The 24,474-nt window shown below is 42.8% G+C and overlaps 1 protein-coding gene across 1 annotated transcript in view; it reads right to left on the minus strand.

Moving 5' to 3' along the window:
• Positions 1 to 24,474, minus strand: part of LOC145392382 (15-hydroxyprostaglandin dehydrogenase [NAD(+)]-like) — a 103,783-nt gene that overhangs the window by 45,334 nt on the left and 33,975 nt on the right. The window contains exons 2-3 of the mRNA XM_080266784.1: positions 14,232 to 14,284; positions 6,450 to 6,552 (exon numbers count right to left, since the gene is read on the minus strand). Coding sequence (XP_080122910.1) covers positions 6,450 to 6,552; positions 14,232 to 14,284 — 156 coding nt within the window. The remainder of the gene's footprint in view (positions 1 to 6,449; positions 6,553 to 14,231; positions 14,285 to 24,474) is intronic.

The following is a 24,474-nucleotide window of genomic DNA, read 5'->3' on the forward strand; positions in this document are numbered from 1 at the left end:
ATTTTCACGCTATGTAGGGTAGCAGATTAATTAGAGAGAGCAAACAATCCACCATCTCCATTCTGTGTATCCTCATACATGTGAAAAATCCATTTGGTAAATCATTATTCTGATTCATTACCAAACGAATTTTTCATTACCAAATTGGCCCACACTTGGTAATGAAAAATCCCAAATGGCAACCCTGACAGGGGAGGGGGGAGGGGGGAGGAAGGAAGGGGTGAAGGGACCGTGGTGTAACAGCTGTTTGGTGCCAGGCGGCAATTTCAAATTACGGGTGGGAAAAAAGTCAGATTTTTTCTAATTTTTTGTGGTTTTTGGCCCATTTTGGGAATATTGGATCCCGGGATGATTATGTCCGGTTAGTGGGGATGTTCGGATATTAGGCGTTCGGATATTAGAGGGATTACTGTATTATAATTATATATGCATATGGCATATACATTTAGCTTTCTCCTGGGATGTTTGTTGAGCCTTCATCGAGTACTGTAGGACTTGTGGAGACTTCTGAAGTTGGGTAACAAAGTCTCCACTTAACACCTCCCGACACCCCATAATATGATTACCACAGCCTGATATTATCACAAGAAACACTATTCTATGATTCTCAAATAGTTTGGAATCCATACTCCCAAAAAAAAACTGTGAAAGCAATGAAAATTACGAGCGCATATGGCCTTCCCACTTGACATTGTTCGCTGCTGGTGTTCTGTCATTTATTATTCATAAAAACACTCACGGTTTATATTTCTGTTACTATATAACACTTATCTATATCTACAGTCTATCCATAAGTTTCCTTCAGTAATAGTAGTTTCTTGTCACTGTAGGCATTCAATTTCTCATTCAGTAAAATACGTAGCATTCACTTTCTCGTCCTGGGTACAAGCGTTGAGAGCGAATCTGTCACTTTCACTTACATAACTCATAGTATTCATACATGCTAGAGTGAAACTTTCACTTTCATTACTCCTAGTATATATACTCATATTCTTATATTACTACTCATTTACATTTCTATTTACATTCTCTATTTTATTTACATTTCTGTTTTATTTACACTGTGTTATGCACTGTTATTTGCACTTGCAGTAACTTATAAAACTATTTTCCACTGTTCACTTATATTTACATTCATTGCTTTCACTTGCTGTTTACACATTATTTACACATTTATTTACATTTCCACTTGCACTGTTTTAGTCACCAGAAAGATCGCAGTCACTGTCCATCATTTTCATTGATAAATTAGTCAATTCACGTTCCACAGCAATCATTTAGCCCTTTACCCCTTTCCACACGAGGTTTAGTAGGGTTAGAGGTCACAGGGCCCTTTGCATGGGGCTAAAAAGCAGCGGAATTGGATAGGCGCGAATCCGACTTGGTTCCACCTTGAAAGATGACAGCAAACTGAATGCTGTGGTGGCCTAGGGGCAGTGAAAGGCTGCCAATGTCAGCGTGGTGACAGCTGCTAATATATACGCTATAAAATGATTGGCAGGAAATCTAGACAATACATAATAAATTAGGTAGTTCCAGGTGAATGTAAATATCACTTAGGCTTCTCCCTTCCTTTCTTATATATATTTTTATTATGAGAATAGATTATGTGGTAGGTGGTGGCGACCATCATCCACTCACTTGATGTAGTGCTGCCCACTTCTTCCTTAACTTTTATCATTTTTTTTCTTTTTTCTGTGCCTGCCCTCCTCCCTTCCTATTTCTCCCATCTTTCCTGTCATTTCTTATTGCTTTTCTTTCCATTACAGGTGGCTTTACATTGAGTGACAAGCCAAATGGTTTCCTGTAAGCCAAGAAAGCATTTACAACGCTGGGTGGTAACCATATAACCAAACCATACGTGCTCCCAACATGTCAACAAGTGGGTTGGTGGAGGGTTAGTGCCCCTCCCTGTAAAACAACCAACTCAAAGTCAAATGGCCACCCCTTACGGGATTTTGGCATATGGCAATAGATAGATAGATAGAATAGATCATATGGCATATTTCAAGGGGAAATAAACAGGGAAAATTAGCAAACGAGTGCATGTGAGGTGTTGTCAGGTGATAATTAGCCAATTCCTGGCGTATGGCACTATCACTTACCTTATTTCTTTTTTGTATATATTATTTGGTATAAGAATAGGGCATAGGGCTTATTTCAATGGATGAAATCAGTGGAAAATTCTGGGAAAGATTTACTTAGCACAGCGCGGCTGGGCAGGCGAGAGGAGAGGGTAATGGAGCGGAGGTGGGGAGGGTTGTCAAGAAAGGGGAGAAATGGCTAAATTGTCAACAATGGATGGGAGTACAGATGAAATTAGGAGTGCTGACTAGTGTTGGACATTGGCAGTGCTGATAGATGATACAAACCACCACTTGAAAGCCCGGGCAAATTCAAAATAACACAGAATCACAAAAGTGACGCCCCGCAGTATGATCCCTTGCTCCCAAGCATCACGAAAGTGATGCCCCGCGGTTAAGGGGTTAAAGAAAAATGACATTAGCGGTAACGTGGGTCTATTGGGTAATCATAGTGGTACAGAGTTAGAGTGTATATATAAAAAAAATCAAAATATATTGGTGCATTTCATGATGTACAGCCGTGGACATTATTGCTGATATAGGTTATACATTATTGAAGCTGTCTCTGCCCGAGCTGAATCTATTTTTTTTTTTCCCACAGAATTTATTAGAATTAATGTTCACGCTGTAGCCTTGTATAGTGGCCATTTCTCATTTTATTTCGCCAGTAAATCATCCAATGATGCAAAGTTACCAATGGAAATTTTTGCTCCCCTCCCCCAATTTATTTTCCAGGCTATGCCCTGGTGATATGAATGGTAAAGTAGGGAATGTGAAGGTGGATGGAATAGTTGATGAGTGGGGTGTGCCTGCAGAGATAGATGAGAATGGCACTGCGTTAGTGGACATTTGTGCTGGGAGGGGGTTGGTGATAGCCAATACCCTCTTCAGGCACAAAATGATCCACAGGTATACATGGCGAGTGATGAGAAGGGTGGGTGGTGAATTGAATGAAAGGAAGGCAATGATTGATTGTGTGTGTGTGGATGAAAGGATGCAAAAATGTGTAATGGATGCAAGAGCTTATAGAGGTTGGGGAAGTGGACTTTCTGACCACTACTTGGTGGTGGCCAGAATCAAGGTCCAATTAGGATGGAGAAATAGAAGAAGGGAAGGACGGGAAGAAGGAGTATTTGTAAGGAGAGTGGAAAGGTTACAACAGGATGAGAAAAAGGCATAGTATAAGAGAGAAGTGGAGGAACGATTGGGCAGATATGAATTTGAGCAGATGTGGGACGTGGAAGGTGTGTGCAGGACATTTACAGAAGAAGTATGTGCAGCATGTGATGTGGTGTGTGGGATGAAGAGAAGACGGAAGGGTGTGCAAAGAACAGCGTGGTGGAATGAAGAGGTGAGACAGGCTGTGGCACAAAAGAAGAAAGTATACAATGAGTGGATGAGAAATAGGGGCGTGGAAGACGTTGGGAGGTGGAAGAGAGATTTATATGTAGAAAGAAAGAGAGAGGTGAAAAGATTAGTAAGAAGAGAGCGGATGAGGAGTTTGGAAGGAACTTGAGTGTAAAGTGGAGGGACTGTAAGAAAATGTTCTGGAAAGAGGTGAAGAGAGTAAGACAGGGTGGAAGTGAAGTTAGCAGGGGAGTGAAAGATAAAAATGGTAGATTATTAGTGGAGAAGGAAGAAAAAGTGAGCAGATGGAGAGAACACTTAAAGGAATTGTTGAACATAGAGGATGGAAGTAATGTGAGTATAAGTGGCTGGGGAATGGCTGGGAGAAGAAGGGAGGTGAGAAGACAGGAAGAAATCAGTAGGATAGAGCTTGTGGAAGCAATGAAGAAAGTTAAATCGGGGAAAGCCCCAGGAATTGATGGAGTGTCGAAATGCTGAAGTATGGGGGAGAGATAGTAGTAGAATGGATGTGAAAAATGTGCAGCGTGGCATGGGAGGAAGGTAGAGTCCCGGAGGATTGGAAGTCAGGTATAATTATTCCCTTGTACAAAGGAAAAGGGGAAAAAGAAGTGTGTGGTAATAATAGGGGGATCTGTCTTCTTAGTATAATAGGAAAAGTGTATGGTAGGATACTTATTGACAGAGTTAGAGAAGGAACAGAGAAATTAGTTGGAGAAGAACAGGGAGGATTTAGGAATGGAAGAGGTTGTGTAGTTCAGATATTCATTCGTAGATCTTTAATGGAAAAGTTTCTAGAGAAGGGAAAGAAGTTGTATGCGGCTTTCATGGATTTGGAGAAAGCACATGACAGGGTGGATAGACAAGGATTGTGGAAAGTATTAAGAATATATGGAGTAGATGGGAAGATGTTGAATGCTGTGAAGAGTATGTATGATGGTGCTGAGGCTGCAGTGTGTGTGGATGGTGAACTGAGTGAATTTTTCTCTTTGAAGGTTGGGTTGAAACAGGGATGTGTCATGTCCTGTACATGGATGGGGTAATAAAAGAGGTACAAGGTAGGGTACTGGATGTCAGAGTGGCCCTGGTGAGAGAGGGTAGTGTTTGGAAACTCCCTGTACTGTTGTTTGGAGATGATACTGTGTTGTTGAGTGAAGACGAAGGAGAGCTGCAAGGCTTGGTGGATGAGTTTGGGATAGTGTGTAAGAAACTGAATCTAAAGGTGAATGTAGGGAAGAGTAAAGTGATGGTCTTTGAGAGAGGTGAAGTCAGTGAATATACAGCGAGGTTGGATGGTGAGGAATTGGAAAATGTGAGTATGTTTAAGTACTTGGGTATTGTGATGAGTAAGGATGGAAGTTTGGAGGGTGAAGTGCTTGAAAGGGTACAGCAGGGAAGAAAGGTTGCTGGTTCCTTGAGGGCAGTGATAAGAAACAGGGAAGTGAGCATGGAAGTGAAGAAGTTACTACATGACAATATTGCGATACCAACTCTAACATAGCTTGGATGTTGCTGGAAGGACACAAGTCAAGAGTGAGAGCAATGGAAATGAGTTATTTAAGAGGAGCCTGTGGAGTCACATGGAGAGACAGGCTGACAAATGAGGATATAAAGGAGTGTTGTGGTGTGGATGTGGATGCGATAGGAAGCGTTAGGAGGAATACACTGAGGTGGTTTGGCCATGTAGAGAGGATGGAGGGTGAAAGACTGACGAAGAGAGTGTATGTGAGTGAGGTGGAGGAGGGAAGAGGGAGGGGGAGGCCGAGGATGAGATGAAGGGATGGGGTGGAGAGGTATATGAGAGAGGGGGGTGTGAGTTGGGAGCGGGGCAGTGAATTTGTGGGGGACAGGGCAACGTGGAGGCGATTTGTTTGTGGCCACCCCGAACGGGATTGAGGCGTCTGGCAATAGATAGATAGATAGATAGCTATGCCCTTGGTATAGTGCAGAGTTTTGTAGATGTCTGTGAGTGTCGTGCCTTGAGAGTAAATGCAAAAAAGAGTAAAGTGATGGTTACTGAGAGAGAAGGCGACTCCCAGGGTGATGTTACAGTGAGTGGGGAGAGACTGGAAGTGGTGAGAGAGTTTAAATATCTGGGTACAGTGATAGAAAAGAGAGGAAAATGTGCAAAAGTAGTGGAAAGTGGAGTGACACAAGGAAGGAAAGTAGCCGGTGCTATGAAGGCCTTGATAAGAAACATAGGCTTGAGTGCTGCAGCTGCACGAGGCTTACATGAAAGGGTCTTAGTGCCACCTTTAACATACGGTGTGATAATAAGGTGTGGCATGGAAATGAAAAGTAAGACATAAGAGCAGTGGAGATGGGACTGCTGAGGAATGTATGTTGAGTACAGAGAATGGATAGGATACGGAATAATATGATTCGTGAAAGATGCGGAGTGACGAGGTCTTTGGACACCAGAAACGAAGACAGTGTACTGAGATGGTATTGTCATGTGGAGAGAATGGATGACAATAGAGTGGTGAAAACGGTATATTTGAGCGAATTTGAAGGAGGGAGGAGGCGAGGCAGACCAAGAAGAAGATGGAGGGATATGGTGGATGAGTGTGTGAGAAACAGAGGTATGAAAGTTGGGGAGGCTAAGGGACTGACAAAAGATCGAGTTGGTTGGATGAGTTTTGTGCAGAGAAGCGCATGACCAGTGATTTGGCACCCTTTTTTAACGTGACAGCGTTCAGATTGGCTGTATCAGGTATAATTATATGGAAGCTACAGAACGTGGTGAAATTTTTTTGGCCTGTCAGATGGAGCCAGGATTTCAGGGGCTTGAATGATGAGTGAATGGAAGCGTCGCCAATTGAATTAGGCAAACTCAGGCTGTCTGGACGTTGCTACTCCTCACCCCGCCCTAAGGTGGGAAAGGAGGTTCGGATGATGATGATGAAAAGAAAAAATGAAATAATTATATAATGGATTGTTTTGTAAAGCCAGAAGACAAGAGAAATAATAGCAGAAAATACCAGTGGGTCTTGGCCTTACCTTTCCACCCTTTTCCAGTAGTTTCTCGGCAAAGCCTCGTCCAAGGCCCCTCGCCCCCCCAGTGATGAGAGCCACACTGCCACTGATCTCCATGCCGCTTGCTCTGTTGGGGGAGTGGGTGTTAGAGGAGGTTGTGGTAGGGGATGTAGGGTTGTAGGGATTGCGATGGAGGTGGGACTTTGTGGAGAGGGTGGGAATTAGCGATAGATGGGTTGTGGTGGGAGTTTGGGATACTGGGGGAGAGATGGGGCTTTGATGGTGGTAGTAGGCGTAGAGGGGATTATGATAAGATATGTGGGAGGAAAGTGGGGTAGCGGTGAGGGTATAGGAGTTTAAATGGGAGTTGTGGTTGGGTGAATGGGTGGCTAATGAGGATAGTGGGAGTTAGATGGGGTTGTGGTGGGAGGTAAGAGGAAACTGTGAGGGAGGTGGGATGGATAGTGGTGAGAAGGGGAACTGTGATGGTGATCTGTGGTTGATGCTGGTAGAGATGGTTATGTTTGAGTGTGGAAGGGGTAGAGGGTGAGAGGAAACAATTGTGGTGATGTGTGGTTGGTGGTGGTAGGGATGGTTGTGATGATACGTGAAGGTGATGGTGTAATGGTGGTGGTGGTGGTGGTGTGGTAGATGGTATGTGGTGGAAGCGTGGTATGTGTGATGGTGTGCGAGTGGCTAAAGTGGTAGTGAGTGACACCAATTGTAGCAGAATGGGTTGGGTGTTGTAGTAGATGATGGTACGGCTGTGTAGTGGTAGTCGAGGTAGTGGTATGTGGTGCTGATGGTGGTTGGAAAATTTTTGGTGCTTGTGGATCCTAATGGTGGGGGTATGTAGTGATAGTAGGTACTGGTGGTTTGTGGCAATAACGGTGGTAGTGGCGTGTGGTGGTGGTAGTGGTGGTTGTGAATAGTGTTGTGTTGGTGGTAGTAATGGACAATAGTGGTTGTGAGGCTGTAGTGCGTGGTGGTGGTGGTGGTGGTGGTAATTTAATTTTATATGATGTGGTATACTGTATATGATTAATTTTATTTTGGTTAGCTTAGGAGAAATGCTTGTAAAGTTGGGATAGGTTAGTTTAGTTGGTGATAGTTTAGGTTAGGTACAGATAAATAGCCATAAGCGTTAAAACACACACACACACACACACACACACACACACATACACACACACAAAGGTGCAAGCACGCCCCTTATTTCCTCACACACACACACACACACACACACACACACACACACACACACACATAAAGGTGCAAGCACGCCCCTTATTTGCTCACACACACACACACACACACACACACACACACACACACACAACTGAGCTCGCTAAAGGTGCAAGCAGGCCCCTTATTTGCTCTCTCTCTCTCTCTCTCTCTCTCTCTCTCTCTCTCTCTCACACACACACACACACACACAACTGAGCACGCTACAGCTGCAGGCAGGTCCTTTATTTGTGGAGCTTAATTTCAAAACATCTGTGAGAATAGGAAATGGTTAGACTGCCTTCCACCATACGTAACAAAACAACGATTAGATAATAAGAACACACTGCTTTTATTTCCCATCGTGTTTCAATAATAATGTAAAAAACAAGGAATTTGCCTTCTCCTGAGCCATTTCCGTTTTAATCATAATAGTGTTAGTGGTAGGCAGAATAGGACAGGTTAGCTAGTAGTGATGTAAGGTTTTGTGTCTGAGTCCCATCTATTCCGTACGTTATTGTATATTGAGTGGAATGATGATGATGATGAAGTAGCACCATTTATGAATGAAAATGGATGAAGATGATGATGATGATGAATGTGAAATAGCTCCGTGTATGAGTGAAAATGGATGATGATGATACTGTAACGTAGCTTCGTGCATTAGTGGAAAATGGATGATTATGATAAAGAAGAAAACATGAGGTAGCCCCGTCTGTCAGTGGGTGCTGCTGCTGCTGATGATGATGTACCTCCGTTTTAGTGATGATGATGAATGTGAGGTACCGTAGCTCTGTTTTAGTGGTAAGTGGATGATGATGATGATGATGATGATGATGATGAAGTAGTACCTGATGGGAGTGGTATAAGAAAAAACTACGTGGTGGTTGGTGTTAGCGGTAGTTGTGGTGGTGTGGTTAAGGTGGTATGGTTGTGATGGTGTGTGGTTTAAGGTGGTGGTGTGTGAGTGTAGAGTAAGGTGGCAGTGTGGTGGAAGTGTGGTGATGTATGAAGCAAGCGTGTGGTGGGGTGTTGGTGTGGCAGTGTGGTATGAAGCAAGCCCAAGCCAAGGTGGTGGTGTGGTGGGTGGCGTAATAATGTAGCAGTTTGGTAGTGTGGTGGTAATGTGGTATGAAGCAAGGCAGGGTGGTGGTGTGGTAACGTAGTAGTGTGATAGTGTGATGGTGGTGTAGTAATGTGGTATGAAGCAAGGCAGGGTGGTGGTGTGGCATGTGGCGGTGTGGTAGTCTGGTGGTGGTGGTGGTGTGTGGTATGAAGCAAGTTAGGGTGGCGGTGTGCCGTGTGGTGGTGTGATAATGTAGTGGTGTGGTGGTGTGATAGTGTAGAACTGTGGTGGTCGTGTGGTAATGTGGTTTGAAGAAGTCAGGGTGTTGGTGTGGTGGATGGTGTGATAATGTATTAGTGCGGTGGTGGTGTGGCATGGGGGGGTATGGTAATGTAGTAGTGTGGTGGTAATGTGGTATGAAGTCAGGGTGGCGGTGTGCTGGATGGTGTGATAATGTAGTAGTGTGGTGGTGGTGTGGCATGGGAGGAATGATTATGCAGTAGTGTGGTGGTAGTGTGATATGAAGCAAGTCAGGGTGGCGGTGTGGTGGGTGGTGTGATAATGTAGTAGTGCGGTGGTGGTGTGGCATGTCCGGGTGTGATAAGGTATTAGTGTGGTGGTGGTGTGTAATGAAGCAAGGCAGTTTGGTGGTGTGGGGTGTGGTAGTGTGGTATGAAGTAAGGCAGGTTGTTGGTGTAGCGTGTTGTGGTGTGATAATGTAGTAGTGTGGTGGTGATTATGTGGCGTGTGGTGGTGTGATAGTGTAGTACTGTGGTGGTGGTGGTGGTGATGTAGTAATGTGGTAGTGTGGTGGTGGTTTGGTAGTGCGGCATGTGGCGGTGTGGTAATCTAGTGGTAGTGTGGTATAAAGCAAGGCAGGATGGTGGCGTGGCATGTGGCGGTGTGATAATGCAGTAGTGTGGTGGTCTGGTGGTAGTGTGGTATGAAACAAGGCAGGATGGTGGTGTGGCATGTGGCGGTGTGATAATACAGGAGTGTGGTCGTCAGGTGGTAGTGTGGTATGATGCAAGGCAGGGTGGCGGTGTGGCGTGTGGTGGTGTGGAAATGTTGTAGTGTGGTGGAGCTTCCTTGCGCAATACGGCCTATAGAATGATGTATGACGTAAGCGATGCCGTCTGGTGACGCTGAAGGGAGAAGGTATTTGTAGGATTTTGTTTGAGAAAGAGAGAGAGAGAGAGTGGTGGGGGAACAGGGTATGTCTGAGAGAGAGAGAGGATAGAATTTGTGTGTGTGTGTGTTTGTGTGTGTTTCAGAGTCTGTAAGAATGTACTGTATGTTGCTTTGCGTGTGGTTTATTTCTTGTGTTTGCACGTGTGTGTTTATTTACTGCTGGCGAGTGTGTGTATGTGTGTGTGTGTGTGTGTGTGTGTACTTATTCAGCTGGCGGCCAGACTGGGTGACCTTGATGGACCAAGGGGACGTAGAAATGGGGATGGGAGGGAGGGAAGGAGGAGAAAAAATAGGAATTGGGAAAGGGAGGGGGAGGAGGAGCAGAAACATGTAACGTCATCGTCCCTCGTAACGTCACTAACTTTCATGATCGGAACAGCTCTAGCAGTGTATTCCAATTACCGCGTAACTGTTTTCTGGAACGGAGCGAGTCATCAGAACCTGAGTGTTAGCAATGGTATCATCATTCCTCTTATGGCCAGAATAGCTCAGGTGTTTTATTCCAGCTGACGATAGCAGATTGTTTCGAGGCTGAGAATGAGTGTTGAAGCCCAAGTGCATTTATAGCGTCTGCTAATATTAACCCTCTGATGGGCGAGAGAGCTCTAGTATACTACAGTATTTCAGCTAACATCAGATGATTTTCTTCACTCCGACTATGAACTCCTTCAGCACAGTGACGCAGCTTTTTTAATGTAGTTATTATCAAAATAATTTATGCAGCGCACTGTAGAGTTTTCGATTTGGAGGTGTTCGATTTAGCCTTCAGTAACATTGCTGACAGTGATGGTTTCACAGTATCTTAACTCGTTCAAATTTGTTACCTGCTGGTACTTTTTAAAGTAATCAGTGTGTCACTGAAGGCCAAGTCTAATACTTCCAGTTCTAAAAGTCTCCCTTGAGCAGTATAATATCGTCCAAAGAGGTCGACACTTAGGCGCCTGTGACTCATTCGGCTGGAATAGAATACTAGAGTTGTACCGACGATGAGAGGGTTATCTGCATTTGAACGACGAGCTGTGTGATAAATGTTTGGTCAGTGTTGCGGCATAAAACTTCCGATGACTGGCAACAAAGCTTATCATTGCAAGTGTCTGGTTGTTACTGTGGCTTTACTACCCACGATATCCCCAAGCTGTGCCATAAAGTGTTTAGCTTCCGATGACTGGCAACAAAACTGTAGTAGGTAATCCTTCCTTATCATTGCAGGTGTCGGGTTGTTATCGTGGCTTTACTACCCATGATACCCTGAAGCTGTGCCATAAAGTATTTTATATTTATAATATTGTATCCGTTCCCTGAGGCAGGTGAAGCAGCCTGCGTCAATTGGTGTACACACACACACACACACACACACACACACACACATTGTGTTTAAGTGACTTGGAAAGGTTGTAATCTCTTTTCATCAGTGGCTTTCCACCGTCTTGAACATACATCAAAATTCACTGAGCTCGTGCCAAATTAACCTGTAATTTTCTAGCGGGTTGGGAGGGCTGTACGCTAAACTCTGTGTCATAACCCAGTAATGTGTTGTTGAACTAACCGGCAACATTCAAAGGGGTTGGAAGAGCTGAGATCACGCTTCAGTGTTTTTGGGTCACCGAGCTTGTAAAAAATTAGGCCTAACTTCAACTTTACACATCTGCCTCATGTATTCTATTTTGCTTTTCCTCCTTACCGCCACAAAATACCACACAAAAACCAATACACAGTCACACCTTTATCCTCCTCTTACGATACACTAGTATTTTACTGCCACACCCACTCCCTACCCGCACCGCATGCCACATCAGTTTCACCACCCAGTCACAGCTGCCTCATCCTCCTGCTACCACATACGACACTACCACACCAACTTCCTACCACCACCACTAAATACTACACCAATTCCACCACGCTTAGAGCTGCCTCCTCTTCCTACCACATACTGTACTACCACACCTACTTCCAACGACCATAACCACCAAATACAGTGCCGCATAATTTTCACTCCAACACTGCAGCCTCCTCCACCACACACAATCACAGACATACCCTACAATTGCTACATTTCACACTGTTATGGCCACTTCCTCTTTGTATCACACACCATTACCACATACTACATTCATTGCACCATACTATCGCAGTCACCACTTCCTCTTACTGCCCACCATCACACCCACGCTATCACCACCACCACCACTATAGCCCTGCCTCCTATCACATGCTACCACACCCACCACTTGCCACATCAGTCCCACCACACCACCACCGCGGCCCCGTCCACCGCATACCCTCCAGCCCACTACACTGGAAGACCATTACCTATTGCTACCATCACGCATCATTATACCCACCTCATGTGTCTCGCACTGGAGCAACCCCACCTCGTTAGTAGAGTAAAGGTGATGATGGTGGCGGCGGCGGTGAGGAGGAGGAGGAGGAGGAGGAGGAGATGGATGATGATGATGATGAGGAGGAGGAGGAGATGGACAGTGATGATGATGAGGAGGAGGAGGAGGAGATGGAGAGATGATGATGATGGGGAGGAGGAGGAGGAGGAGGAGGTAGATGGTGATGACTAGAATTTTGAGTAAATTTGTAACAGCTTTTCATCTTCAGTATTTCAGAAATGGAGTGAGTGACTGGAAGAAGATGAAGGACGTGAAGTAGGGTGAGTCATGAATTTTTTCTTTTACTCGCCTCCTGTCCACATCTTTCACAACGATGACGTCATTATTATTATCATTATTATTAATAGTACTAGTAGTAGTAATATTACATTGCATCCTCAAGACGATTTTTACATCATACTAAAGGGGCTAGTGGATGCTTTATCCAACCCCTCCAGTTTAAGCGAGTCTCATACACTGATATTCACCTGGTAGCAACACATTTTTTTATTAAAGACGTCATCGTAATGGAAAGATTTATCATCTGTTTATAAGCAATCCAGTGTCTTGTCAACAGCGTATATGTGCAGCCGTGATAGTTTGTAATCGTTAGGGTGTTAAACTACTTTAGACTGGTTAGTGAGTGAGTATAAATCATGCCTATGATATATCCTTACACCTCTTTAGGTACAGCCATGTAGTCAAAACACCTCGTTAGACAGTTAATTACGGTACTTAGTGGTATGTCCTCGTAAGCAGAACTAAAAAGAAATGTGCATCACTCGGTACAAACTCATCATTTTTCCTTGTACGGTTTGTTACATCTTTTCCTGCAGAACAAAAAACAGCATAACATAACCTTGCATCCGTTGAGTGAGGAAGCAGAACAGTATAGTAGAACACGCTTTTAACTCTTAAACCTGGAAGGACAGCTTACCTGCATCACGCCAACTTCAGACCATTTTACTCGCCAGTGCGAAACCTCCCGAGGTCTGACTCCTGTAGTACGATGACACATTTTTATTTTCCTACCACCAGACAATTGTATTCATGCCACCACCAGACTGTTTTCTTTATCGAACAACAGACCAACATCGTCTATGGGCTACAAGGTGTTGCCCTCAGGTAGGCTAAATGAAGTCGTCTGGCGGTAACAAGAATGTTATAAGAGCTATCGTAGTAAAAAGGGTTCAGCATCCATCATAAAGCATTTATATTTATTACATTTCGCGTACAAAGCAAAGCAGAACATAACATTGTCCGAATCAGTTGCTGAAGCTGGTATCATTCCCACCTGCAGAACTTACCAGAACATCCACCCATATATGCCTCATAAACCATTTAGGTATCGCAGCTGTTATCCCTTGCAGAACACTCTACCATATTCCTTTAGCATCCGGTTATTGAAGCCGTTATCATCCTCGCCTACAGAACAGACCACAGTATTTCAAATCATAAACCTTACAGTTATTGCATCTTATCAGCGGCAGAACAAAGCAGAGCAAAACTACAAACATTCCACCGTATTGCAGTGGATCTAGTTATTACAGCTGTTATCTTTTTTGCCTTCAGGGCAAAGCAGAACAGAATATTCCACCATATTCCTGTTGCAGTAAGTTACTGAAGCTATTATTATTTTCGCCAGTAAACCAAAGCAGAACAGAGCATAATACCATAATCAGTATTGCTGGTGTTATCATCAGCAGAATAAAACGGAACCGGACATCCCTTCCATTATTCATTACCACACATTTTTTTTTTTTTCAAGGTGACAGAACACCTCATAAGCCATCCTGTTATTGCAGCAGTTATCATCATCACACAGTGAACAAGCGGAAGAAAACGTTCTTTCCATTTCCCACCATACAGGCGGAGACAACACCATTGCCTCATGCATTAGGCTAGACCAAACAACCTTTGGTTCGGGCACCATAAAAAAGGACTTGCCTGTGACTCTCTTCCTCTTTCCTTCTGGCCAGCAACCCGAAGCAACTCCCCATCTGAGGCGAAACCAGAGAGACTGACATATTATTTACAGACCTTCTTTAGCCTGAGTCGTGTGTAAGATTGCGTGTGTAAGTGGTACTGAGGGTTTCGTAGCTCTTCTTAGCGATTTTTTTTATTACACTTTTAACATTCTCGTGTATGTTATTTATATCATTATAATATGGACGTAATTTGCAATAGTTATAAACATGAGGATAATGAGAGATAATGGGGAAAATAAGTCGTTATAAAAGAGGTGTTACGGAAATTCCAAAGCCAATCGGATTTCGACCTGTCATATTTAAGAGTGCTTCTTTCTACTTTCATCTCCACCCATACGTATTGCTTGGTTATACTTTTATCTCCAATCATTCCTTGTTTGCATTTTCATCACTTGTGCACATCGCTTGTTTATACATTTTATTTCCATTCATACATAGTGCTTGTTCGTGTTGTTTGCTTGATTTTTTACTTCTACATACATTCAGTTCAACTACAAAGTGCTTCACAGTCAATCTAGTTCAAATATTCAAGTGAAAGATACAGTATAATATAATGATATGATAATAATTAGGAGACATGAAAATTGGTTATCATCATCAGCATCGCCGCAACCACCACCACCACCATCGTCATCATCGTTTTCCTGACCCTTATAAAAATGCGGTGAGGTAGGATTTAAAAACAAGCTAATAGAAAATAGGAAAGTGTGAGAACTATCAACAGCATAACAGTATGTCCAGTTGGTTAAGCTCTGTTATAAATACAACCACATGACTCGGGATCAAGACAGTAACTATTTCTAGCATACCGGATAATTCGTACCTGGTAACGCCTCTTCCTCACCGATTTATTTTGCACATTACATCTTACTGATTCACTCATGTGTGACTGATATTTAGTAGATATACATAACAGAGGAGAGAAAATAAGGAATATGATAGAAAATAAGTCGCTAAGGGAGAGGCACTACGAACGTTCATTTGCCAATGATAACACTGCCCGAGGAAGAGAAGGCTTAGAATTAAAGCAGTTTCATCTTAGTCTTTTATTTCCCCTAGAATACAGCACGCAACCATCAGAGTTCCATGCAGGTCCCTATTTGTAGTGCTCGTCTGTGGCCATGAACAGCGCGGGTCATTATATAAACAGGGAATGCACGACTTAGGCCTTTGTGGTGTGTCTGGGTCGTCTTCTCATTGACTTGGGAGATTTCGTAACGGATACTGCTCAGCGATTTTTCTCTACGTATATTGCATATATCGTGTATGTCAACTGGTGTAAATTATATACGTGGATATTATGACAAATGTGCACAGAATAGTAAGGCGCCATGTGCTAAATAAATCGCTAAGGAAGAGGTGCTACTCCAGTCACAGCGAAAATAAGAAAATAAGGTTCGTGTCATTAGCATATGAAATCTGATTGTCCGAGAGAGAGAGAGAGAGAGAGAGAGAGAGAGAGAGAGAGAGAGAGAGAGAGAGAGAGAGAGAGAGAGGCGACCTGAATGTTAGTTGAAGCAAGCTGCATTGATCTTTGTGTGTGTGTGTGTGTGTGTGTGTGTGTGTCTTTTATCCATCGTAAATCTACACGATTTTATGAAGCATAGGAGAAGTATACAGTTGAAGGAATTGGAGATACTTTTCATTATCATGGCCACAACAGGATGTCTTCCTTGAAGTAGATAAAAATAATCTGACAGTAGAACACACACACACACACACGAAAATACGTCACCGCACTGAAGGTGTGAAATCCATGTAGGCGGTACGTTTCAGCAGGAATTTCCTTAAGTATATACAGCACGTCGGCGTCTCTCTCTCTCTCTCTCTCTCTCTCTCTCTCAACCAGACAGTTGCATGCATCTTAGAAAAAAACGTTGGTTGAAAATGGGTCGTATTTTAGTGGTTGTGGAAGCTTCTCAGCACCACAGTCTTTCCGAATTATTTTGCACCTTACACCTCAATATTCTTATCTATGTTATTGATACAAATTATGCCGACTTGACACGGTAAATAAAGCATAGAAGAGGATGTAAAATAAATCACCAAGGAATAGGTGCTAAGAAACCTTCTATCCCACCTAGGTTTTTGTTGTCAGTCGTATCCTCGTTGGCGTACGAAACTTCAGTATAGCATTCTTCATTGGTGATATTATTTACTTATTACACCTTTACTATTCTCTTGTACCGTATGTTATTTTGTCTTTTTCAAATATACGTTGCAGTAGTTACATGTAAAGTTAGATAGTAGATAATAGGTAAAGTACGTGACTGAGGAAGTGGTGTTGCGCAGTCGTCTGAGAGAACGAGAAACAACCATAGGTTCCGCGAAATGGATGCAAGCAGACCGTCTCGCCTGGGATTTCCTTATCACAGTCAGTGCCGTGCTTTGGGTATCATGAGTGACTCCATAGCACCTCTTCATTTGCGATTGATTTAGCACATTGCACATTTTTCCTCTTGTATACTGCTGAGGTAAATAGCATAAAAGAATAACAAGGTGTAATAGAAATACCGGTAATAAATCGCCAAGAAAATGGTATTATGAGATCCTGTATACCACTTAAGATTGTGGCCCTTCCAGTAACCCGTTCAGACTGAGGATGTTTTCTGTATTCTGTTTTATTCTTGCTAATTCTATACTGTTTAATTCAGCAAAGGATATATGTTCCCGAAAGTTTTAGTACCTACATCTTACATTGTTCTTGCCGCCAGATAATTTTATCCAACGTAAGAAAATCGTTTCAAAGTGAAGAGGTAAAGACTAGCAGGAGAACATCGGATTTTGCGCAGCTCATACCGAACGATGTACATTAGCTTCAGAGGCTAGTGCTTTCCTTAGCCACTATTGCCAACACCAAAATATCGATGCACCTCCTTGCAATAAGTTACGAGACAGTGAACAGTGACTTTAGAAACCTGGTGATGCGATCTTAGGAACACAGCACCGGTAACACTTTCAGAAATAAGATTTTCATAATTCTTCGACTATTAAGTGAATTGTTATTCTTGTCCGTAACTGGACCAAGAGATGAAGTTGTTCTGGAGTCATGCTATCAACTCAAAATACCGCTTGCCCTTTATATTTCATGACATCGTGTATGGGTTCCCAAACATTTGTCGATTGTTTTCCCCTTTGAGCTTTCTGTGATCATTGGATGTGTGTGTGTGAGAGAGAGAGAGAGAGAGAGAGGGGGGGGGGACATAGGATCTTTGGTGGTATAAATGTAAGTGCTTCGTACCATCCCTTCCCTGACAGATTATGTTACCTGTTATTATCTTGATAGTCTTTCATTCATGTATTATTGACAGTTTTCGCCAGTAGCATACAAGAGAATATTAAGGTACTGTGTGAAATATAAATCGTCAAGGGAAAGGTGTTACGAAATCTCCAAAGCCACTGAGAATGTGACCCAAAATACGTGGTCATGGAAACAGCATTTTTTTTTTTTTTTAATTTGATTGGCTTATGGTTGAGTACTAAAACAGTTTACAACTCTAAATTAAATCCTATCTTGCTACAGCGGATTACAGACTGCGATATCAAGATTAGCGGATTACCAGTGACATTCTTTAACATGTGTACGATCGATTCTCGCATGTAACTTATATTTGTTCAGCAGGAAGGGCAAGAGACATTCTGAACTATATTTACTTGTCCTCCCCACAAAACCACGTCTTAGTTCCACTGTAATTTCCTGTCGAAACCAAGAATTGTTTTGCAAGAAAGACGGTGAAAGGAGAGTGCAGAATGTTCCCATGTCTGGATAGTTCTTCCAAGAAACACACACACACACACACACACACACACACACACACACACACACACACACACACACACACACACACACACACACACACACACACACACAATTTTCGCTGAACGAAATTGGTGAGAGAGAGAGAGGGGGGGGGGCAAGGGTATAAAGGATATAACTGTGTGTTAGTCTAGTGGTTAATGTGTTGGGGGCATGGATGTGAAACCCTAATACGCGGCTGCTGGTTTCTCGGGATGAAGGCCAGGTATTCAGCGCATCAATTCCAATCCCCTGAAGGCGGTTGGAGGTTTTAATGTGTTCAGAGCCACGTTTCGAATGACTGGTAAACGACTGTGTGTGTGTGTGTGTGTGTGTGTTTATATATGTCAGGATTGTCACCAAGTGCATAAGCCGGTCATCTACCCTTAAATGTTGTGGAATACAATACCCTGTATTCGAGGACTTACTCTCCGAAGTCAGTGGCTTATTTTTTTTCTCTTATTCTTTCTAGCGCTATTGGAACTACATATATTGTGTAGTACAGGATCTCATTTGACCTCTGTCTCCCACTCACATAACCCCTTCAGTACGATGACGTTCACTTGTTACTGTCGACTTAGTAAGGGAATATCAACTTCATTAACTCCTTTATAACGAGAGATTCATCCACAGCTAAATGAATTCTCTTGGAGTCAGCAAGAAGAGGCATATGGGAAAAGGTGACAGTTTGTAGGTGCAAACGTTAACGCCTCGCCTTGACATTATCCACCTTCAGCTGTACAAACAAGGTGAGTGGGAGTCATGCTGGGCGTGCACTGTTTGCTCGCTGGCTATGCTCGCTGGCTACTGTGCCAAGACTGGAATGGTGGTTCTTTTTTACATGATAGGACGTCATTAAAAAGACAAGAAAAATTGTCGATTTACTCTGAACGGGAAAGAGTATTTCTTTTGACTAACGCCAGACGATTTTATTCAGTTTGTATATATATATATATATATATATATATATATATATATATATATATATATATATATATATATATACCTTAAGCTCTGCAATAAGAGGGCTTCATTTCATTGTTATTCTGGCTAACTTAAGACGATTTCATGGATCATAGGGAGACGTCTTTTTGTCAGTGGGTAAATGAAGGTTATATCTATTCCATTCAGACTGATATGTTCCTTTAGCAAAATAAAATTACCTGAAGATAACAAGAAATGTCACTGGATTCGATGTACTGATAGAAATAATGCGAAACTTTGTCACGTTATGAATATTAGGCATTCTACTTGTATAATGCTAAGAATTTTTTTTTTTTGTTTATGCTAAAAAAAAAAAAAAAGTTTATAATGCTAAGAAAAAAATATTTGAGTTTCATGCAACCTGTTAAAATACCGCTTAGAATTATGAAGCGTGTAGGCTAATGGAAAATTGTACCGCTAGACGAAGGATATAAATTAATCTTCTTCAGCATCATGTACAGAAAAAAAAGAAAAAAAGAAAAGAAAAGAAAGAAAGAAAAATTCCAGCCTGACACAAGCGGATGTCACTTGAGCCGTACGTAGACGTTCATTTTCCAAAAAGTTTCGCGCGCATTGAGGTTAATGACGTCACCATCTTTCTCCTCCCACGTTCTCCCTCACCTCCTCTCCGTGGTCATGCTGTGGCGTCATCCTACCTAGAAATCTAATTATTGCTAAGCCAGGGATCATCAGAGTTTGTCATGTGTACCTTGGAGAAATCGTTGTAACGAAATACAAAAGTAAAACCGTTCGAAACTTTTTACGAGTGACCGTGAGGATGACGAAGGATAAAAACAGTTCGGCACTTTGTATTTGTTTCACAATTTGATATTTGTTGTGTATTTACTGCATTACTTATATTGTTAGACTTTTTGTATGTTTGACTTTTTAATGTTGTTGCCTAGAGTGAAATTGGAGTGTTAGAGTTGACGAGGGATCGAAAAAATGAAGGTGGATTTGAGTTCAAGGTGGTGTAGAAGATGGGAGTGGTGGGAAGACGTGTGGTTTATCTCGCACACAACCTTTTGTTTCTCTCTCTCTCTCTCTCTCTCTCTCTCTCTCTCTCTCTCTCTCTCTCTCTCTCTCTCTCGTGAGTGTAATGACCTGTATTTGAAAAAAAAAACTTTTAAACGTTATATTTAGAACTAGGCTATATATATCATTAGAAGTCGTGTATTGATTCATTTAGCGCTAAGGACTGGAACGTGCTGACAACACCTATGCTCAAGCACTGCGACCATCTCGTAATTGCCTTTTAATGTAAGACTTAAGAAGCCACTCAAAAAGAGAAGTATCGCGTGAAGTTAATCCCTCCTTAAACACCACTGTCACGCTTAGTCTCTTCTCGATCCAAAGACTTGTATATATACTGTGTGTGTATATATATATATATATATATATATATATATATATATATATATATATATATATATATATATATATATATATTTATATATATATATATCTTTCGTTTAACCCTCTTTAGTTATCATTTCTTATGGCCTTGTGCGTCTACTATTCAGCTGAGGGTGTTATAGCTGCCTTTGACTGTTAACACAGGTGTCAGTAACCCTGGTCGGGACAGTGCTATTATTCTGGTCTAGCTATCGCCACACCTTTTTTGATGGTCAGAGCGTCTTTTGTATATTAATGCAACTAACACCAGGCGATTTTACTCGGCTGAGAGTAAGTATACAGGCGCTGGAGAGTTGATAGTGGTACCAAAAATTCCTTTATGGTCGGGATGCAATCAGCGCCAAACGATCTTATTCAGCTGAGAGTGATTCATGGGAGCCAGAGTGTAAAGGGGGCAACAGAGCACCATTTCCATACTACACTCAGTAAAAAAAAAAATGGCACGTTAATCATCTGTTGTATGTAATTTTTGCATTGAATGTTGATATTCTGTACCTGTCTATCTGTCATTCAGTCTAGCTCTCTATCTGCCTATTTGTCTGTCTGTCTAACTATCTCAGTCTCTCTTCCTGTTTGTCTGTCTATAGTCAGACACCTCAACCATGGATGGAGTGGCCACGAACAGATCGCCTTCACCTCTCCACATCCTCCACCATCCGACAACTCTCCCTCCATCTCACACCACTTTCACCTGCATACCTTTCCAACCCGTCCTTACGCCGCATCCTCGGTCTTCCTTCCCACCCACCCACCTCCCTGCACCCGACTTGCAGGTGCTCCTGTCAATCTCCCCATTGGCTACTTGTGGCCATCCATGACTGCTCCTAACACTTGCCAACACATGCATATCAACGTCACACCTCTCCCGAAATTCCTCATTTATCAGTTGCCGCTCAAAATAAATCCACCTGCTCATCACAGGTAACTCCTAACACTTCCCAGCACATCCTCACCAACACCACAACTCTCCCACTCTTTCTCACTAATCTGTGTGCCTCGCCACCTAATTCCACTAGCTCATCCCAGGTAACTCATCTTCATCCATTTTTAACTCTAACAGAGACATCACAAGATAGAGAAGAGTATGGTGTAATGTGCAAAATAAATGGCTGAGGAAGAAGTGGCAAAGAATACAGCCCTATGCAGTTCACGTTGCGTCATCATTCATTAACTCTCATACGTCTCTCTTACCCTCTCATTCTTTGCCGCCTCACGTCTACGTCTCTCTCTCTCTCTCTCTCTCTCACACACACACACACACACACACACACACACACACACACACACACACACACACACGTCCTGATTAAACCTGTTAAAATACACAAAGGGGCTTCCAGCACTGCTTCTTACTCTCCTCCGTTTCCTATCTTCCCTCCCCTCATCCCTTCTCCTCCCCTCCACCAGTTTTCACCCCTTCCACCTCTAGCTCTTCTTCCCTCCTCTCTTTTCCTCTGCATCCTCCCCACTCCTCCCCTCCAACTGCCATCCCACCCTCCCCTCCCCTCCCCTCTTCCTTCTCTCACGCCTTGCCTTTCTGTCTCCCTTTTCTCCCCTACCCCCTCTCCGTTCTTTCCCCTCCCCTCCTCCGTTTCTTGCAATCCTTTGTCTCTGTCCCTTCTTCCTCCTCCTGGACCACCTCCTTTCTTTCCCTATCTTTCCCTTTTCCTACTTTCCTTTCGCTTTTTCTCCTTTCCATTGTCTCCTTTCCTTCATAACTCTCTTCTCATTCCATTTCACTACTATTTCCATCTCTCCATCCTCACCCCCCTTTATCTCCTATACCTCTCTCTCTCTCTCTCTCTCCTCTTCCGTCTCCATTACCCTTCCTTCTCTTCCTCCTCTCAATACCAGGCTTCGCTTCCCTCTCCCCTCTCCTCTTCCCCTGCTTCCTTATTGCCTCACCCCTCACCCCGGCCCTCCTCCGCGTTCCCTCCTTTCACTTTACTTTTTTCCTTCCTTTTTTCCTTCTCCCCTCACCTTCCTTCCTTCCTTTTCTTCTCCCCCTTCCTCCTCTCACCTTATTTTCTTCCTTCCCTTCTCCCCCTTTCTCCTCTCACCTTACTTCTTCCTTCCTGTCCTTCTCTCCCTTCCTGTCCTTCTCTCTCTTCCTGCCCTCACCTCTACCAACCATTCATCCCTCCCTTTCCGCCTGAACCCTCATTCCTCCGTGCGTCCTTCCCTTCCTGTCTTTCCTCTCTCCTTGCTCCTTCCCCTTCCATCCTCCTCTCCCTCCCAACCTCTTCCCTTGTGCAACAATCTCCTCCTCTCCTCCTTCCCTTCCCTCCCTCTTCCCCCTCCCCTTCCCAGATTCTCGCCTTTCTTCACCTCTCACTCTCAGCCAGAAACACCCAATGACCTCTTGAGCAGTAAAAATCTGGCAAGCACTTCACATCACTCTTTCTTGGTACACTAACCCCTTCACTGCGATGAGTTATTGATTCTTGTAACGTATTACGCGTTCATACAAAAATAAGCTTAACCACTTTACTCCCATGGCGCATTTTACATTTTATTCTTGCTCCTGCCAGACGCTGTTTTTCAGCTTAGGAGAAATTTTTGAACAGGGGGAGTTAGTTGTTGCCTTCATGAACCCACTCATTACGAAATGCCCATCCAAAGTTAAATAAAAATAACAATACGGAAACAACTGGAATAAAGAACAAATATGTTGAGGGATTGACGGGGTTACTGAACTTCTCCAAGGAATAATGTGTGTGTGTTTCTACACTTCCTCTAACTCTCGTGGGACATGCCGAACCCTTTCACTATGATGACGTTGAGTTTATACCGCCGCCAGACGATTTCATGCAGCTTTAAGGGAAATCGCTGTTGGTGAATAGTAGATGCAGTTTCCGGTTACTTCTCCAGCGCGGTGACAAGTGTTATATTTTTGCATCGAGATAATTTTATCCAATTTTCGGGAGACCGTACTGAAGCGGTTAGAAAGTCACCATTTATTCCCTCATTATGTGGACGTCTCATAATTTTATTCATTTTACCATTATTTTTTTTTTCCATCTTAACTCCTTCAGTCCTGATACTTTTTTTGTTTTTTTTTTGTTTATACATTCTGTCACCAGATGATTTTTTTTTTTTGTTAACGTGGGAAGGATCTGTAGTTGTGAAGAGGCTAATTAAGGCTCTAGTTAAGGAAATCTAATGTTAAGTAAAATCGTCTAATGGTACCAAGAGTAAGAGAAAATAATGCACCTTGGGAGTGAAGGGGTTAAGGGAGACCTGTCTAGTGAATTAATCAGTCGCCAGCGGCTCTATAGAATTCGATGTTATTTCTGTTTTGTTAAGACTTCCGCGTACAGGTTATGGAAGACCTAAGACCTCTCACAGTATAGGAGTTAGAGACGGTGTCCAGTAATCCCTTCAGTGCGATGACGTGTTTTTTTCTTTTTTCGTTACCAGACGATTTTATGGAGGTATGAGGACTGAGTGTGATTTGAAGATGTGTAGCTAAGACTTTCCTAGCTTTGAATGGTGAGTGAATGGAGATGTGGTCTGTTTCTGATGGTCACTCATGATAATTCTCCTACTTTGGTGTTTTCCCCTTTTTTCATGTCTGTAAATCAAACACACCTCACATATATACAGTAGTAGTGGGAAATAGGGTAAGGATGATGAAATAGACGGAAAAACACAGAAGTAGGAGAATCAGAGTGCTCCGAGAATTAGTCACACCGCCGTCCACTCACCTTTCAAGCCTTGGAAATTCTCGTAAAATTGTACCCAAGTATCATCGTTAACCCTGTCATGGCATGGTCGAGGAAACTCCAGTATCAAATCAAATCAATTTTTTTTTTTCCATTATTTACAATGGTTTTTCTCGTTCAAACCTACTACAGCATATTATAATTGTGCGGTGCAATCAGTTACCTAAACTAAAAAGTCAGTGTATGTTTAAAGAAAAAAAAAAAAACAAGGCTCACCACAACATGTAATACCAGTATAAGTTAAAATCGATGTTTAACCTTGTAAAAAAAACATAAACCAT

This window comes from Coenobita brevimanus, chromosome 22, assembly GCF_032717465.1.
Source record: "Coenobita brevimanus isolate Jiangsu-jjx chromosome 22, ASM3271746v2, whole genome shotgun sequence".
Classification (NCBI taxonomy): Eukaryota; Metazoa; Arthropoda; class Malacostraca; order Decapoda; family Coenobitidae; genus Coenobita; species Coenobita brevimanus.